At 38.9% G+C, this 19,984-nt stretch overlaps 1 protein-coding gene across 4 annotated transcripts in view; it reads right to left on the bottom strand.

The window, feature by feature from the left end:
- Positions 1–19,984, bottom strand: part of OSBPL9 (oxysterol binding protein like 9) — a 62,418-nt gene that overhangs the window by 23,042 nt on the left and 19,392 nt on the right. For all 4 annotated transcript variants that reach the window (XM_086462044.1, XM_086462043.1, XM_086462045.1 and 1 more), the window contains 3 exons: positions 14,203–14,279; positions 4,040–4,135; positions 1,927–1,974 (listed from right to left, as the gene is read on the bottom strand). In XM_086462044.1, the coding sequence (XP_086318170.1) occupies positions 1,927–1,974; positions 4,040–4,135; positions 14,203–14,279 (221 nt within the window). The remainder of the gene's footprint in view (positions 1–1,926; positions 1,975–4,039; positions 4,136–14,202; positions 14,280–19,984) is intronic.

The raw sequence follows: 19,984 nt of genomic DNA, 5'->3' as shown, positions 1-19,984 counted from the left end.
GTGCTAGTTGTACTTCTGCCAGAAGTATCAATAGAACACAGGGAATTCATGGTAATCACAACATTTCTCAGTCTTCAAAATCCATCAAGTCTACATGTGCACTGTCGTCCTCCGAGCTCAACAGATTACCACGCCTAGAATGAAGATACCCCAGACATCTTGAAGCATCTTGGAACACTTATACCCTATACTATTGTCTTCAAAAGACCAAATATTCTGTAACTAAAGACCAGCCCATCCAATGCTCTGTACACTTGCAAAAACAATAGCTCAGGTTTTAAATGCCTGGCCATAAACAGCTGCAGAAAACAGTACTCAGGTAGCTGGGAAGCACCAAACACTCAAATAACCAAATCTCGTTTCCTCAGAGGAAAAAACTACGGGTTGGATGGAAGAATCCTGCAGGTTACACTTAGCTCATAGTCTGATAGCTGAACCATACTTCCATAAACAAATAGGAAAACTGCTAAATACAGTATCAAAAAGCCTCTTAGCTGCTTTAGTATAGGAAGAGACATGATCAAAAAAGTGCTTTGCCAAGTCCTTTTCATTTTTAATAGAGAATAAACGGAATCTATGGTAATAGCAACACTCATCAAGATTTAAAACCAGAGGAAGCTGACCTCTTCTAAACAAGCCTCCTGCTTTCTCTATAAAGTCAATCTGTCTGTTCCATAGATACCTTGCAGAGATAAGACAGAAATCAGCACAACATGTAGAAAGTCTCCAGGGATTAAAAGCACTGCCACAGGGAAAAAGAAAGTACTGCCTGATCTGCAAAGTAGCATCTGGAGGGAGGTCAAAATTGAAGGAGAACTCTTCCCAGCAAGACGCAACAAAGGAAAAATACAAAACCTTTAGATCTGACTCTTTTGGTCAATTGTCTACAGATTAAATACACAGAGAACACCTGTATTTCAAAGTATTTTAAAAGTCTGTACATGCAAAAGAACTCCAGAAAGACCATCACTTGCAAAGTCCCTAAGACACCACATAACACATCACACAAGGTGGATAACACGTGAAAGGTAACAACCATTATAAAGAAGTAAACTAAGCACAGAGAGCATCGAACTGTTTTTAAAACTGAAACCAAATACCAAGAGAATATCAGTTTGTTTTTCACAAGTGAAACTGAGGGGAGGGAGGGAACTAGGATGAAGCACATCGCTACTTTACAATATTGAAATTACTGCATTTGCTGAAAACAAAAGCAACTCCTCAGTAATAAACCCTTCATGAGGAACTGTTAAATCCCTGCTCCACACCACATATTAACATTCAAAATCTATGTGCTACTTAACTCCAAACCCACACCACCAAAGGTATGTGCTAACCCTTCTTTAAACAAGTGATTGAACTCTGACCTACAAACTTGACTTTGAAATGGAATAGGAGGGGATGCAAAAAAATACACAATGCTGAAGTGAATTATAACCGTGGTAAAAAAAGTAGCGCTCCCCACATGGCAAGTTACATTTCTGGCATCCTCACCTAAGGTGAATGAATGATGGTATTTTCAGACTTCCAACGTGTGGCATGCTAGTCACAGAACTACACAGGATGCAGATTATGTGAAATACATGATTCTTAGTAATTATTTTTTTTCCTTCAGAATAGCTTCGCTAGTCCTACAAGCACTAAACACTCATCCTTGTTAAAGATAAAAAAATAGCAAATTTCAGTTAAAAATGCTTTAGATGGTTGGATAACAGAGAAGCAATAATTTCCTACAGACTGAAACCTTTTTAATATTATGACACACAGTATTATTAAAAATTCTGTTGGCAACTTATTCACAACGCAAATAAGTGATTCTGACAACTTGACAAACCATACTTTAAATTTCTATAGACCACAGCAAACTGATGCACAAAACCATCTGATTAAGCAAAATAATCAACATTTAAGACAAAATGTACTTGCTTTTCTCTGTTCGTCATCTTTGCAGTTCTGGAGTTTTTCATCGAAGAGCTAAAACAAAGAGATACTTGTAAAAATACCGAAACTGTTATTTTTTTCATATAACATCAGCCAGAAACACTGAAATTTGAAAATCAAAAGCATTTAATAAACATTTAAGTTATTCAGTCTTGGTACTATGACCCAAAGCAGTTTTTGCCTAATATTTCCTTACAGCATTTGTCATATAACAAATCTGTAACTAATTTCTCACATTATCCCATCCTTCAGAGGTCCAAATCTCCCATCTCATCTAGTTCCACAGCTCAGTCTGGCATGGTTCTACCACAGTTTGAACAAAAACGTGAGGTTAAGTGATAAAAGTGACACCCAACAGAACACCTCAAACAGCCTTTTCTTTTACTTCAGCAAAGACTTTCGGGGCATACAGAGTGCTTACCTAAACAGCCTCAACCCTTACCAACCCTTCCAGGTACTTTGTTATTCAGGTACATGAATCAACTTATGTAAGATTTGTAAGCACATCTTTTGCAAAAATATGTAGTGATTTCCCAGCATTAATTTCTATTTATTTTCTTAAAAGTGGAATATTAGATGCAGCTAAGCAAAGCGAAATAAATTCTTACTGAAATGCACGTGTATTTAACACAATCTGACCTGTAACAGTTAAAAGTTGCCTTTAAGAACACTCTAAGGTGCACATACAAATAAACACTAAGTACGAGTTGTTCAAGGAAGAAAAAAGATTAAGAGTAATGTTCAAAAGTTCATCACATTCACCCTTGCTCAGAAAAGAGGCTGTAATTTTTAGTGAGCTACAGTTCTTCCCTCAACTGCCTGCCTAAAAATCTACTCACGTGTTCTCTTTCCCTTGAGGGCTGATTTCTGGTTCTAAAAAAAGACTGTAGTCTTGGTCTCCATCCATCCTCAAATTCACTCTTCTTTCATTATTAACTAATTCCTATATCCCCTCCCCCCAGCTGGCCTGAAATAATAATTAGAAGGTGTAAAGATTTAAGTACCTTCCTTCAGTGAAGCAAGCTAGGCAGCTCTGGAGCAGGAGACAAAACTAATTCCTGACCAAGTCTTTGCAGTTTAGCTTTGAATTTTGTTTGTATCTCTTTTGCCTACCTCCCTTTTTGTTGGTATGCTCTTCCCCCTCTCCACCCTCCCCTGCAACTGAATTTTTGCTGAATATCCCACATGCAACACTTGCCCATTATATCAGGAAAAAAAAAAAATCCAAACCAGCAGAACTGAAGCAATCTTAACAGCAATTTTAACCTGCTGAGTCATGGGAAAAAGCATCCTAACCAGCAGCAAAAACTGTTTTTCTCAATAAGGTGAGTACTGAGAGATATGACCTCATCATTCCTCACCTTCACATCCACCCTTAAAACAGATGAACAAAGTGTAAAAGAACCCTATTTGTACAAAATTTCTATAGAATGTTTTCACTCAGGGACAAAGAACAGATTATCTATCACTACTGCAACAGTCTAAAACTTACATAATTAGTTATTAATATGTTATTAATTACATAATTTAAAATGACATATTACTTGACAAAATTTTCTCAAGACAAACTCTAAAATGCTACAAGCAATAAAATGGTGTAATCATGTTTTGAAATTAAACTTGTCATCTCTGCCATTTCCATGAAGCTATATCTACAAAAGCCATCGCAAACCATTCTATAAAATATGTTTGTGTTATTCTAATTTTCTAACCCTACTTTAATTGTCCCAAGATCCATTCCAAGAGAAAAGCATTTGCAGCTTCGTTCAGCCCTTAGCTTATAAGGGCTGAATTTTTATACTTTTAGTAACAATCTCTTTATTTCAGTACTTAGAACTAATGTAACATCCTAAGCTAGAGAGAAAGAGAAAATAAAATTCTATCACTGTCAAGACTTCATCTGCAAAAAAGGTATGTTTTCTCCAGTTCACAGTCAGCTCAACCAGATGAGCTCTCTCAGTATTCCACATTTACCAGAGCACTTGCCAAGCATAAAACATGACTCTCTCCCTCTGTTGACCTTCCTTTCAAGCAGACCTTGAAATCCACACTGATAAGCAGACTCCAATACAGTAAACCAGCCCGTTAGTTGCCATACCTTCAACTGGTCTATCAAGATCTGTAAGTAAGCATCAGCCTCGGTAAGCTTCTTGTCGAAATCATGAACGCTGGGAACAAATCCAGAATCCACACCCTAGATATAAATAAATAAATAAAAATCAAATATATAATTAGCATTCCAGAGGAGAAAAAAGTTATCAAAAATATGGTTCTGCCTGCCAACTGACTGATAAAATGTTGTCTTGCCTCTCATCCTGCCACGTGCAAACACAGGCATACAGCTGAACACATTTGTCTTCTATTTGCAGCTAAATCAGTAACAGTAAATTGCTACAATTTTTCAGTGGGGGTATAATCATCACACACCAGAGTATTTCATCACTTATGACTGAATAAGTCCCCTTAAATTACACTAATTAAAGTTTCTTTGGAAAAGATAAAGGAGAATTCAAGTTTTTCTGAACACTGTCTTGTGATTCCATATTCTTACTTTTCAGTTAAGGAAGACAAAACCAAACCCCATTGGATGACTGAGCTTTTCACACTTCAGACAACATTGCTCAACTTGCAGCTTCTCAGCTAAGAACTGAACTAATGAGTGCTAAATCTCTTCTTAAATATGGACCCACCTTTGAGCTGAAAAATTCAAAATTATTATTCCTGGTTGCCCTAGCTCCTTTACAGCTATAATGATTTGCATCCTTGCCACTATATTTGAATTCTTACATTTTGCTGCACATAAGCCAACAAGGACAAAGTAGCAGTGCCATGCAAATGACTACTCCTATATTTTCTTGCTTGCAAATTTGTTTCCCAAGACTCAAAGAACGCTTCTGCATATAACATAATCCCTACCTTTAAACTGATAAACCATGTATTTAAAGAACTGAACAAACTCCCACTGGGCTACCACATCTTCAATTACAGGAAAGAAGAGAGGACTCTTGAAATTGATTACTTCTGACTTCTTGCACATATGCTATGCAAATTCGTTTATTTATATAATGCCTTTAATGTAAATGGGACTGCAAAACAAATATTGAAACAATCTCTGCTTAAAAAAATTGTAGAATGTAAGTCAAATATATAGGAGGAAAAAACCCATGAAGGACAGAGAAGCAAACATCAGTTATAACAGAAACTTAATCCTCAGAACATCACAGCAGTGGTAAGACTTTCCTACTAGCCTAAATACTTTCACCCCTATTCACACTGATCTAAAATATGACATCTTCACCCAAAACTCTTGCAAAACTATCAACCGTGCTGTTGTGACTGCTAAGAATCTCAAGAGTCTGAATATGTAAATATCAGCCAGTGGGGAAAAAACATTGCATATGGGGGAAGACAAGTAATCTGTATCTGTAAAATTCTGTATTAGCATAACAGTTTCTTTGACACTGTTTGCTGTGTCAATACAGATGGTTTCTTTTACTTTTGTATGATAATAGGCCATCATATTAAGAGACTTATTGATGGCTCTTTAGAGGCGTGAACACTTGCATGCCATAGAGGAATGATTTGCTCTTATATCCGTCAAACTGTGTGCACAGTACCATGCACACCCTAAAACATAATGCCATCTACTGACTGTGGAAGATATTATTCTTTATTGATTTGCCAACTCTTAAACTGTGATACAGACTAACAACCAGATCTTGACAACAGTTCTACATGAGTAAATCTATCTATACAGATCAGTTTGCAAACCAGCACCAAAAAAAAAAAAAAAAAACCCAAACAAAAAAACCCCCACATCACCCTGTATTAGAGAGTCCATACTGGACAAATTTATAAATAATGTTTTGAAACAAGGAGGAGGGAGGAGAAGAGAAGAAAGCAACCATTTTGACTACGCCAAGAAATTAAGAAAAGACAAAAAACACCCAGTGTAACAAGTTACCAAAAATAAATCAATATGCAGAAGGGAGAGTCCTCTCACCAAGAAACTTTTGACGCTCCCTCAAATGAGTCAAGTTTAAGCTACACTCTAACTAGATCTGAAACTGTATGAAATTAGTATTCTGTTTCCTTGCTGAAAATGGAATTGTCTGTACAGCTAGCAGCCAATACCATCATTTCAGCAAATGGTCTAGCACGTTCAGTTAAAAAATTGTGGAGGTCAGGTTTCATATACCCAAACTGCATGAACTATACAGAAAATTTCTGCTGAAGATACTATACATAGAAATACAGTTTATAGTGCAAGTTATTTGTATGCTGCATCAAAATGCTGATTTTTATTTTATTTCAGTCACCAGCCCATGAGTACTAATATGTAACAATCTGGATTTTTAGTGGTGGCTTACAGATAAAATGCCATTCTTAAATTTCAGCCTCTTAGTACTAAGGGAAAAGCTGATTAAAACATTTAGCATTACAACTGAGCAGACATCCACATCAAACACAGAGTGAAAACTATGACATAAAAAGTAATATTAAAAAGTTAAAACTTCAATCAACGTAAAGAGAAAGCCATAAAACCAAGTATAGTGTCAAGCTGACATAGCACAGAGTTGAAACATGAAAACAATTTTGAAAAGCACAGGTACTTAAAACTGTAGCAGTTCACTAGTTTACTCTTGGTGTGTATAAACACAGTTTAGATTACATTTGATAACCTACTGAACAAATTTACTAGTCTGTATTACATGAGATTAGGTTAATAATTGTAAGTTCTCACATAGTTTTAAAATTGAAAACTAAAAGATAATTGAAAGTTAAAAACATCAACATCAGCAATAGCACAAAAAAACCTCACTGTATAAACACCAAATAAAATCAGTCAATATTTCAAACCCAGCAGTAATTTAGAAAGAGCAGATACACAAAGTGCAGACTTGCATAACAAATCCTTATTTCTTCATTAGCTGGTCACCCAAAGACACAGTAGAGGAAAAAAAGGGGACCCTTTCTTCCCCTTTCTTCCCTCCCTTGCTAGGTAGGAAATGAGGCTTCAAAAGAAACAGGTGAGCAGAGTCAACAGAATGGCATTTAACAGCTTGTTAAACATGTAAATTAGGGAACTGCACATCTGAACTAGCAATCATATTTTAATGAGAAACTTGTATTACGTGTTGCTCACCTATTCATAAACTGACAAAAGAGGTTGCCTGTAGATATTGTTGAACCTCCACCCTTGGAGGGCAGAGTTCAAAACTCAACTGGATTTGACCTTAACAACCTGAGCTAACATAGAAGTTGGTCTCACAATGAGAAGGGGCTTGGACCAGGTGACTTCCAGAGGTCTTCTCCAGCTGAAGTTATGCTGTGATTCTAAAATAAGCATCTTCAAATTTCAAAAAAGGATCTGAACCCAGACTATTTTAGATCTTGACCAATACACTGATTCTTACTGTCAGTACCAATCCAAAGTAACATAGCCTGTTTTTCCACTGAATAACTAGATCCATTGTTAAATACACTTTATTTCCCTCAAACAACGACTACTCTGTGTTCAGGTAAGTTTTAAGGTATTAACAGTTATATTACCAGACGAAATAACTGCAGAAGCAAATCATTTATTTAACTTCTAGTCTGCCCACCACCTCCCAAAACAATACATCTGGTATCTGACTCCTCCCCACAAAGAAACCCATATGGACAAGTCTAGAGAAAAGAGAAAAAGGTAATGTAGCCTTCTTTCCCTCATCCCTTCCCTCCCTCCTACAGCTTCTGGGATGTCCCCTTGAGGATGAATCAAGAGCTTAAGGACTAGACTCTACAGAGCACACGCCAATCCTAATGTTTGTAGGTAGCATGAAGAAAGCAGGGCCCAGCAGCACACTGACATACCCAACTAGCGGTCTCCCAGTGTGATCTGCACGATATCCAGTAACTTGGAGTGAGCAGACAGAATGGTTATCCTAGGAAAGGGGTTACACGCCGGTCTGGTGTTGAATAAAGTACTCTCACGCTAGGAGTCCTGCAAAATTATTCCCTTCATACACAACCTTTTTTTTTTTTTTTTTTTTTTTTCGGGGGGGGGGGGGGGGGGGGTGGGGTGTTAAACAAGAGGGCAACAACAAAATATAAACCGGAAAAATACTATAAGCCTTATTTCCATTACAAAATGGTTAGCACTAAGTGAGTTCATATGCTGTTTCCTTGCCCTCCAAGTTAGAGGTCACACATATCACTAATGCGTTTGTATTCAAAACTTGTCCACGCTGAGAAGTAATTCCAGCCTAATTTAAACTTGTTCTTTCAAACTAGGATGGGATGAAAAGATCACATCACCCTTAGAAGCAGCACACCAGAAAAATTCAAATGTATTTCTCAAATAAAAGCATTACAATAACAATCTCCGTGGAAAATGAACAGTAATGAAGGCAAGGAAACAAAGAAAAAGATAGAGGCAACAGCAAAGACTTGCAAGAGCTGTCCTTGCAGAATAGCTTTAGTGGGGGAGGAAAAGAGAAAGCTGTACAGAGCAGATTTTCTTATCTTTTTGAAGATACTTATGCTGTATTCTTCATCTAATTAGGATTCCTAGTCCAACAAAAAAATCTTGTGGAAGTTAGTTTAAAGAAGCATATAAAGAGTTTTTTCCCTCCATCCGCACTACCTCATCAGAAACATATCCCCTGCCTACAGCATGTTTGATTTTGTCACGTAGGACACTGCCTGTAAGAACCACTGATAGAAAACTGAAGAAAAACAACAAATCAACTAGTAAGCAACTAAACAATGGCACCTTCTTGCCTTTTTATTTGTGGTGAAGATAAACATTTTTTTTTTCCTCTGCTAGATTTTTAAGCAATATTTAAGGCTCAGAATGAAAATGTCTCAAAATAAGTTAAAAAACAAACGTATCAGTTCTTGAAGGCATACAAGCCTTCCAAACAGTCAGAATATTGCCCTTCTTTAAAAAAAAAAAGAAGTATTTCCGCTTAATGAAACACAAAACACTTAGCAAAGACTGTAGTTGTACATATTATCAGGTCTTCTAGGAAAATGGGAGTTCAAAAAACAGAAGTATTTGCACAATGATGTAAACTTCTGTCTTTAAAGAATAGGTTACAATTCTGAAATCTCACAAATACTAAGTATATCCTAGATTCATCCATTTACCTACATAATTTATTATGGATGTAGACAATACACATGCACTAAAGTCCTTATTCACTATCATAGTTACTTTGTTTGCAAAATTTGAAAAAGTACAGCATGCCTGTTAACTCTATGCCCTTCCACCAGCACTTGAAACACATCTATGTTGGGTACGTTCTTAATCTAAAAGAACCTGTAGTTTTATGCAAGCATTCTTGACTCACACTAGAAGCAGTGTTGGAAACCCAGTGAGTAGTAATAGAATATACTTGAAAGAAACACATAATAAAGTTCTACTCTATCTTTTATTCTTGTTTGCAACTTTAGAAAGGTCACGAAAAATCCTGATTAATGTGGCACTAAGCGAATGGCTACTAGCAACACAGTTTCACAAACACATTACACCAGCATAGGTGAACGAGAAACAAATCAATTCCCCCATTGCAAGTTTCAGCATTGTATTTTTATTCATTTTCTAAATCAAGTTGGTAGTGGGCTGTCTTTCACGCAATTCTCAACAGCCTCTTTAGTTACCACTTTAAGACACTTACCAAGATGCTCTACCAGCACTAGAACAGCAGAGGGGAAAAGACATTTCAAGACATAGGATTTAAGGCAAGAATGAATGTGAAAGCTTCAGCTAGTAGGAAGGAGGAAAAAAAAAAAAGCAACACTCATTCCTTCAGCTCAGGGTGAGCATGACTCCTACAGGTAGGATCCTAACACTACCAGAATACATGCACACATTCAGCCATTTAGAATTTTAAAATGTATTCATTTTTTTACTGAATTCCCTTAAGGCATGAGAAGAGTACAGTTACTAGTGGTTTTTTAGGTAGATTCATATTTTAACAGTGGTCTTGCACTTTTTGGCTACAAGTTGTGTGACTGCGGTCCTAAAAGACCAGAGTTATCTTCAAGTGGTTTTCACACAGGAGAATTCCAGAGCCAAAAAGTACATGTAGCACCAGGGTGCCACTTGAAAGACAAAGAAAGCAGGGCATTTATGCTAAATGAGACAACTATAAGCACTTCATGTCTGAATGGGATTGCTGGTTGACATGAGATGCTGGTGAGGAACAAAAGAAAATTTCCGATAATTTATCACCCTCCTACCTCTGCCCAATCAAACACAAAACCCAAGCCACAACAGTAGCTTCACCCCATGCACACTCTTCCCTTTATCTCTTGTGGGTATGAGGCAACTGCTGTGCTGCCACTGTAAAGCCACTGACCTGGTAATGCCACAACAATAACATCTTGGGAGGGGTAAGGGGAAAAAAAACACTGGTGGATTCAGAATAGCACTTCCAATACTATCGCACCATCTACTGTTCAAGGACTTTTCAATACACAAAAGCTACTAGTAAAAGAACGATGCATATTTTTAGTAATACCTTTAATACAAGAACATACAAAACCCCAGAAAACAGAACAACAGACTTCAGTTTCAACATTCAGAGAAATCAGATTACAAGCATATCTGAAATGTTTCCTCCCTATTCTTGCTCCATTTGGATACAACATTACTAATTGTCAGTCCTCTGGGCAGCTAGAGTCCCTTTACTCATTCTAGATATTTATGACTCAGTTCTTCCTCAGTTCCTTGACTGTAGCTCATTCTTGTAAATTCAGGTTTATTGTGCAGGGGGAAGTGTAATTTCAAAACCACTTCCATTATAACGACTGAAGGACAACACAGTAGGACACCTAGGCAAAAATAAAATTAGCAAGACTAATCAGACTAGAGAACACCCAGACACCACTTCACCTCTCCACCTCGCATTAATTCCTTATCCTTTCTGATTTGGTTCATACATCCCATGAACTACCTAGGTTTCAGGACACTTTTTCACATCTAACAGATGTGTGTTTGACATCATGAAGAAAACTTAATCAAAGTCTGACCTTCCAAATCTGAACAGTTCCAGTAACAAAACAGGCAGACTGAAAGCAGCATGAAAATCTGAAAAAAAGACTTCAAAACCGTACATAATTTTGGATAAAACCAGACACATAAAGGTTTTATACGGCAGATAACCACATGTTTGTGGTCACGACAGAAACTAAGAACCTAAGAAAATACCCTTACAGAAAATAATCTCTGCTACAGCACTAAACCCCCCATCCATGCCCGTTGAGCCAATAATCCTCCCAAAGAACTCATTTGACTTTATTGTCCAAACAAAAAGAAAAGACGCTTCGGTTTAAATGTTAACTGAAGTCAAGGCGTGTTTGTATACAACGGGCTCTTGTAACTGGATGAAAGCATCCCTCCAGGCACGCAGGGCGCAGAGAAACTCGGTGGCACCCCGGTAAGGAATCAAAGCCATTCCGGGGGACTCGGCGAGCCCCCCTCCGCAGGAAGCCCATGCCCACCTTCCCTGCCGAGCCCCGCTCCCCGGGGGGCTGCCTAACGCCGACCTCTGCCGCTTGCTCCCGGGGGCTGCCCCCAGCGCCCGCCCGGGCGGGAAAGGCAGCGGCCGGAGCCACTCGGCCGCCGCGGGGAGAGGGCAGCGCTCGGCTTCCAGTTAGGGAGGCGCCGCGGGGCTGCCGTGGGGAGGGGACCTGCCCTGGAGGGGGCACCCGGCAGCCCTGACACTTGCCCCCCCGGGTCCGTCCTTCCCTCCCCCGTACTCACACCGGCCATTGCTCCGCGCGGTGCGGCGAGGCGAGCGGAGCGGCGGGGCTGGCTGGCCGCCCGCCGGGCCACGGCAGCGCCGCCTCCGGCGGGGGGGGCCGCGGCGGCGGGGCGGGGCGGGGAAAGGAAGGGCAGGGCAGGGCCGGGCCGGGCCGGGCCGGGCCGGGCCCCCCCGGCCGCGGCCGCGGCCCCGCTGCTCACATCGCGAATAAGGCGGCCGCCGATTGGCGGGCAGGGCGCTCCCCTCCCTCGGGAGAATGGCGGTCAGCGGGAGGGGGGACAGCTCGGCAGCGGCGGCCCCGCCGTGAGGGGAGGCAGGCGGGCAGGCCTCAGGGCCGCGCGTCCTGTCCCCGAAACAAAAGCCGCTGTGTGGAGCGGGCGAGGCCCCTCGGCCAAGCGGCGGGGCAGCGCTGCGCTCCGTGCCGGCCCGGGGTACTGGGAAGGCGGCTTCGGGGTCACCCCGTCAAAGGCACCGCTGGCTTCAGCAGCGGCCGAGTCGACAGCACGCTCGTGAAGTCCAGCAGGCCCCGGCCGGCTGTCCGGAGGCACTTGGAGCTTTCTGCCTGGAGAGCCACCCAGTGCTCGGCCCTGCAGGCACGCTCCCAACTTCCGCAGGGGCTCCACGGAGCAACTTCATCGCGCCTGCACTTCCCACTAGTGAGACGCGAGCAAAGACTGCTCTTCCGAACTAACTCGTGAAAGATAGCCAGTTTGCAAGGAGTCCTGTTCCATTGTTAAATCAGTATCTGCTCAGCAGCTCGTGTCAATGAAGATGGCGAGTTCCTGAACCGGGGTGCAAGTCCACAGTATTCCAGCTAGTCTGAAAATAAGGGCCTCAGAAACAAAAAGGCTATGTGACCTTATTGAAGAAGGTTCTTGAAAACGAGTGGTGAGCGCACAGCAGTGGCCCACAAGGTATTACACTCAATGGTAAACATATTAAAGAGGGATGAGGATGTGTTTCTTAGTAATCAGTTCTAGATTTTTAATTATTCCCTCAAACATTACTAGATAAATTACTAACTTAGGCTTTTTTAATCTAAATATGCTTTCCTTACTTGAAAAACTCCTGGAACGTGAACAAGTTATGCAACAGGAAACAGTTCCATTGTTTGCTGCAATTGTTAAATCTATGTCTGCCCATAAAACTACAATCACAATTTCTAGAGAGCATGGAAGTGTACATTTTGATAAACCTGCAGTATATCCTGGTGTTTCATTTCTGTGCTCTGGATCCCCAAGCCATAAACAGGCTTCTGGGTGGAGAAAAACTGCATGGATTCCTTTTACTTCATTTCAGACCCTAAATAGGACTGCTTATGTTAACCTATTCTCTTTCCTAGCCAAGGCCTCCCTTGGGAGGGAGCTCGGCCCTTCTAAACCCACTGCTGTTCTCTAGATAATCTCTTATCTCCTCACACCCACTGCAGAGCAGAGTTCTTCAGTCTGTGGTCAGCTACCCTGTCCAGATGGAGAGATTACTTCTAAATATCCATGACATGTTACTAGGGATACAAAGCTGATTGTCAAACTTGAATTTTTATCCAGGGATCTGGTCTTTAATAAAGTCAAAAAAGGTTGAAAACCACTGTTTAGCAGGAAATCAAGGTAAATTGATGGAGATAGCACAAGTGCCTAAAATTGGATGGGATAAACTCAGGCTTGTTCTAACTCTTTAGATTGGGCAAATATCATCTAAATCAGTCTTTATAGGCTTCTTCTCTTGCTGTGATATTAAAGATTTTAATGCATCTTTCTTCACAGAGTGTCACTCGTTAAGAGACTTAATTCTCTTGCTGTATTCCAAAAGCATACCAAACCTTTATTCCACACAAATAATGAATACCTGTTTTAGGATTTCTACGCGGTCATCAGACACCTTTGTGGTACAAACCAAGTATAAGCAAATCCCTTTCATGAAGGGCTTGGGTTTCTCTCCAGGGCAAAAATAAAGTTTTAGCAAGTCTTATTGACATGTCCAAGTCTAGAAACTGATCTTAGGCAACTACTGCTAAGGACCATCTCAGTCCAACCATCTGTTTTTAGAAACAGAAAACTACCAATATCCAGCTTACACAGTGGATTCAAACATAAGCTATTTACCGGTTTTGTCATGCAGATAGAGGTTCAATGCTGCTGTCTTATTTTAATTTCAAAATTACGTGGTGTACAAGCACACAACAGGCTTGACCTAAAAAGGACTAAGTCCCAGTTAAAACAAACAACCAACCCACCCCCTAAAATTTATAACAATAAATCTGGAACTGCCAATTAAAAATATGAGCTAATAAAAGAGAAGACTTATACTGACTTTTCATGATGGTGAGGCAAGAAAATAGTAACAGAAAGACTCAAACCTAATCTCAGGTACTGATGTTTTACTGTATCTGACTATAGAATGACCAGATGTTTCACAGGATTTGTTCGATATTAGCAGTTATGCCATTGTATTTCATTGCTTTGAAAAAAAGAAAGTAAAACAGGCTAAAAGTGAAAGTGAAACTTGCCTGAAGCTGGAGGGTATGGCGGACAATGGTGTCCTCTAAAGCATGAATCCACTTCTCTCTCTCATCAGCATCTCGAGCTGAAAAAGTATTCAAAACGTGTTGTTGAATTATATGCAGTCTTATATACTAAAAGCCATAAGCAACCAGATCTGATGTCCTCACTAAATATAGAAGTTAAACCACACCATCTTTGTTAAGTCACCAAGGCCTTTACAGCTCTGTAATATTACTGTGTTAATCTACTCTATGGTACTGGAGCAATGTTTTAAACAATCATGCACGCAAAAAGCTTTTATGCTTTGGTAGAAATTTTATTCTACTAATGACTGTACTATATATGTCAAATAAAAAAATTACATCTAAATATAAGAATGTGATAAATGTAAGAATAGTTCTCCTATTTGTGATTATCTGTCCCTTGTCCACCTTTAGGGGCATACACGCAAAGAAAGTTGCACAGACATTCTCCAATTCATTAAGTCATTTTTAAATTTTCGCAGTTATGAGGTGTTCAACCTGTAATAAATTATCCAGTAATTCTACTTCAGTGTGGACACAGTAGCTTTCAATAATTTAGCCTTTCAGGTACAGATTCATAGGACATGACAAACACTTCTAACAGGTCACCAGTGTGAATAATGAAGCACAAAGAATAATCTGCAGTATATAATAAACATTTTTTAAACGCAAGACAATCCTACTCTAAAAGTGAATAGAACCCGAATCATACGTTAAGGACAACACACAGAGTAATACTTTCATACTTCTGCAACAGACCACCATACAGTTTTAATTAAGAATCCAAGTCCGGATGTAATGACAAAAGAAGATTATGCTTCTCAGTTGCAGACAGTGATAGTTAAGAAAGCAATATATTAAGTGATGATTAAAGGAGGCAGTGGATGGCTTTCAGGACTGGGTGGACAAGGAAGAGAAGAGGAGCTGGAGAAGGAAGATGGAAGAACAGATCAAAACAGACCAAGGACTGTCATCACCCCTTTTTTTCCTCCCCTAGTACTGCTTTTCTTCCCCCCTATCCCCAGTACAGACACGCCACATTTACTTTGCTAGTTTGAAAGAGTTCCTTGCTGTGCTTTAAGAGTGTTTAAAAAACACAGGAGCAGACAGAGCCAGTGGATTCCAGGTGAAGAAAGAATACAAAAATCCACAGGCACTAAATAGACTGTAAACAAACTGGCCCATATACGGATTTATTCTAAAGTCTAAATAGTTATTGACAATTGTTTCTAGTTCCTCATTCAAGTGGAAGGTATTTAAAAGAAACAGGAAGCCTGCTAAAGCAAGGAAAGCTTAAGTGACCTAGCACCTATTATGAATCAGAGAACTAAGATTCCTATCTGACTTATTTGTTATGGAGTTCAGAGGAAATATCTGTAAGTTATTATACCAAAATGTACTCTCCAGCCTCAAAACACTTTGTTTCCTATGTTCCCTTTCTCACCCTTATCTTTCCACCGCTTTTACTCTTTGGAATTCTGCAGCTCAAACCCATCCACACTCAAAACCACCACAGGTCTTCTGAATATGTTAAATAAGTCCTCCTTTAGAAAATTATTTATTACTTTTCCACATATGCATTCCTAAAAAAAGGGTATTTCACTGGCCAGAGGGAGGAAGAATCAGAAACCTACAGAAGAATCTCTCTCTGAGATGATGCCCCCCTGCCTTTAGGAGGAAGCTGTAGATTTGTCTAGACTCCCCAAAGAAAACCCTATTAATATAACCATACTACATTGTTCACTTCGGTATATATACACTAATTATGTCAAATTAACAAAACCATCAGGAAAGAATTGACAATTTTATGTGCTTGTGAGAGATACATAGGAATGTATTTTTAATACAGAAATTTGCTCGGAGTCTAACTGATGAGGTGGCCTCACAAAGTAGTGGGGCAAAACTACTGTTACAGGCAAGGTAAAAGTAAAAGCCTAGTTTGAAATCTAGCTATTTTTTTAAAAAAACCCACATATTTTCCCAGATACTACAAGTCAATCCCTATTCATTGTTCTTTTAAAATAGTAAAGTGTGATCAATTGTCACAGGTATTCTGGTAATGATACCATTAACCGGCAGAAATGAAAACTACAATAAAGGAAAATGAGTACCCAAAGTGCTCTCATATGCACAAAGGAAGCCTGTAGGAAGAAGTTAAAAGTAATTAAATGTTACTTGGAACAGCAGGTAAATAACTTCCCTGCAGGAACTGTAGCAAGTATTAAAAAGCTGGATTTTGCCATCTATAATACTCTCAAAAACACATTAGAAAGAACTTATAACTTACAGGGATTCTTCCTACTAGTTCTCTATATTTTAACTGAAAAGCTGAAGTAGGTGCTGAGGACAACTTTATAATGCAGTGAAACTAGACAGGATGAAGGGACAGAAACCCTGTGAACTCTTCCCAGACGACTGCATTAAGCCAAATATATTTTTCAATGTACAAATTCTAATTTTTCTTCTCACATTATGTACACACATGCACACACAAACACGTTGGGTTTTTTTCACAGCATAACTTATACTATTTAACACTAATTTCAATTACTGAATTAGTCAATTAGAATCAGGTATATTTTCCTCTGACAGTATTTTTAATGCTTATTAGCTGCTTTGGTTCTACTTACCAAGAAAAGCCCCTTTGCCTAGTCCTGGCAGACATATTAATCAATATGATACTACTCACCACTGAACAGTAAACTTATAAAGTCACCTGTGTCATTAATCTATCAGTACCTCAAATGTATTAATGCTTCAACTTTTCAAATGCATGTTCAAAGTGGAGGTTGTTAACATGTTTCAATGTTTGTAAGGTTTCTTGGGTTTGTTTTCTGTTTGTTTGTTGTTTTTTTTTCCCTGTGGGTTTTTTAATCAATCATCTCCCATTCTCAAATAACATCTTACTGGGGAAGTGGGGTACAAATCACTAAGGATCTTGTAAGTAATTCACGAGACACAAAAATCCTGTGTTCAAGTTTTTTGACGACGATTAACCGAAAAAAGGAACAATTAAGCTTCAGACCAGTGAATTAATCCTTGTATTGAAACAGACTTCCTATGACCTTCCATACTACCAGCAAAAAGAGGTCACTGTATTAAACACTAATCTCAATGTACAGTAGCCCATTAATAAAAGTTATCACATTAAGACTTGTATACAAACCACTAACAGAACAGAGAAGGCTTACAGCAACAGAGAAGACCTAGAAACCAAGCAACCAGTACAGTTCAAAAACTGAACTGACTTCCCCATGCTCATAAATAAACTAAACTTTTGAAGCTTCTATTCCTCTAATAGCCCTTTTATAGCTCTTTATACTAGGGTTCAGCAGAAGAAGAAAAGCTGTATTTTTTCCTCACATACTAGATATTACAAACTTAGGGCATAGCATGATCAATCCTGAGGTAGAACACATGAATCTCATCAACGCTGCTACTATGACAAAGTCTCAGCCACAATAAATCCAGGAACACTGCCATGAGAATACTGCTCACTGCATGGAAACACAGCATTGTAACCTTTCAAGCACTCCCTGTTCAGGACACTGGTTTAACTTTCAGACCATCTATCATCAACAGCAGATCCTCCTGGCTCTCCTCCATACACTCTTTTAAGAAAACCATGGAGAAAACAGTAGGATGCAGTTTTTAGTAAAGCAAGCTATGAGAAAAGTGATATTAAATCTTATCAAAATGGCCACTGTGAGATTAGGTGCAAGTAAAAGCTCCCTAATGGTAAAAGCAATTTAGAACTGAACAGCTGCCAAAAGATCACTGATGAAAAAAAAAATCAATGGGAACATTCAAAAAAGAGATTAGCCAACGCACTCAGAAACAATTTATGGGAAAAATCTACACACAATGGTCAGAGATCATTATGCACCCATCTGTAGGGAAAGCTAGATGTCCAAGCTGGTTTTCATGTAAAGAGGGCAACTTTGGCCAAAGAAAAAGCTCTTATATCTTTTCAGCTAAAAAGTTTGTGATGCACGCTACATGATATGCACTCTGCATCAGCAAATGTTGGAGGCTTTCTTCAGCAGATAGGGGACAAGAAAGCTTTGCTTATTGGTCCTATGTCTCAAGTACCCTGAAATCACTCCAACTTTTTTCATTATTTGATCAGGCTCCATTTTAAAGTTAATCCTGCCCCCCTAATTCCTATGGGAAAGCTACTCCAGAATTTCTTTCTGCCAACATATTTGGGATAAGGCAATTATTGTCTAGTCCAAGGAATTTCACTAGAATCTGTGCTTATATAAAAATGGAGGAATGATATCTGGTCCCTCCTGACACAAACCTTCTAGAAAGAGAAGAAGGGCAGGGGGCAAGAGAGAGAGAAACAAGTTACTTTTTCATAGGCTGACTCTAGAATAACAGTATTACAAAAGACAAATAAGAAACACTGAGACATCTACATGAGAAATACCTGGCATTTAAAAAACGTAAAGGTTTTAGTTCAGCTGTTTATAAGTGATTCCATTTTTTTACATACTAATTAGAAAAAGAAATTAAATAGAGGAGCCCACTACACTACATTAATATTCATTGTCATTCTTAGTCTGAGTGATTAATGCAATAGTTACCTTGTCAGCTGAAATTCAAATTGTACTAGGGCATCAACTATCCACAAAACTATCAATGCTGTCTGCAGTGGAGAGAACACTAACAGTCCCTGTGCTTTTCTTTAAGTGCCAGAATCATTAACTCAGTTTTACTGCAATTTAACAGTGAACATTTGCATGTGGTACCCACTAAATCCACAAAGAGATACATATTCCCTGCTGTATGCAAGAGCCTGGAATCATTAATGGCTGAAACATTGCAAAGTTACCATGATTATGTTGGTTAAGCTATTTTTACATTTTTCTAGCAGAATTAGTATTTATGAGCTAGATTACGATTTGTTCCCATACGCTTAACCTTTCACTCCCCTGCGTCTATAGCGCATCATTCAAAAGGTACCTGTATAATTTATTGTGACATCTCAGCATGTCTGAGACAATCACGGGGTACTTAACACAATCACAGTCCTATTTATGGCTAGTTCAGAGAAGCACACTTGAAAAGTATGTAATTGCATTACAGTGAGATTTAGTATGATAATATTTTTAAAGATGTGCATTTTTTGTGATTTGTCTGGTTGAGCTTATTTGTAAGATATTTTAACAGCCATTCGATACTAAAAAAATTCTGAACTTTTTCCTAGAACAGGTACAAAGAAAGAAAAGCAATTATTTTACCATGGAGAAAATCACAGAGCGAAAAAAGTACTAAAGACAAGAATCATTGCTCTACTGAGGAATTTCTGTAATTCAGGAAAATGATGTTTTACAACTCCTAAAATAGTCCCTTATCTCTGAATTTCCCTAACTGCCAAGGCAGATATGGCAGGGATTTTTAGAAGTTCTGTTCTATGAGGATACGAAGGCAAATGAAATGCAACTACATTAAATGCTTTCAGTCTTTATTAATTTCGCAAATAGAGAATAAATTTTGTAATTTAGAGTTCCTATAATAATTACTTTGTTGTGAAGAGATTACATGTGTTTATATAATGTATACCAAATGTTAAAGTACAGCATAAAACAGATTACTTTTTCTAGCCTAAGCTTGATAGCATCTAAAGATTAGATGTAAACAAGTTTAACAACTCTGCTCCACGACACAGCATTTACCACTAGCATCACTAGCATTTCTAGGTCATGCACAGCAGTACTTGGAAGACAGAATATACAAAACATATCACCTCAGAATTAGC

This window comes from Leptosomus discolor, chromosome 3 (genome assembly GCF_034619465.1).
Source record: "Leptosomus discolor isolate bLepDis1 chromosome 3, bLepDis1.hap2, whole genome shotgun sequence".
NCBI classification, from domain to species: domain Eukaryota; kingdom Metazoa; phylum Chordata; class Aves; order Leptosomiformes; family Leptosomidae; genus Leptosomus; species Leptosomus discolor.
This window is presented reverse-complemented; position numbering and strand designations above follow the sequence as displayed.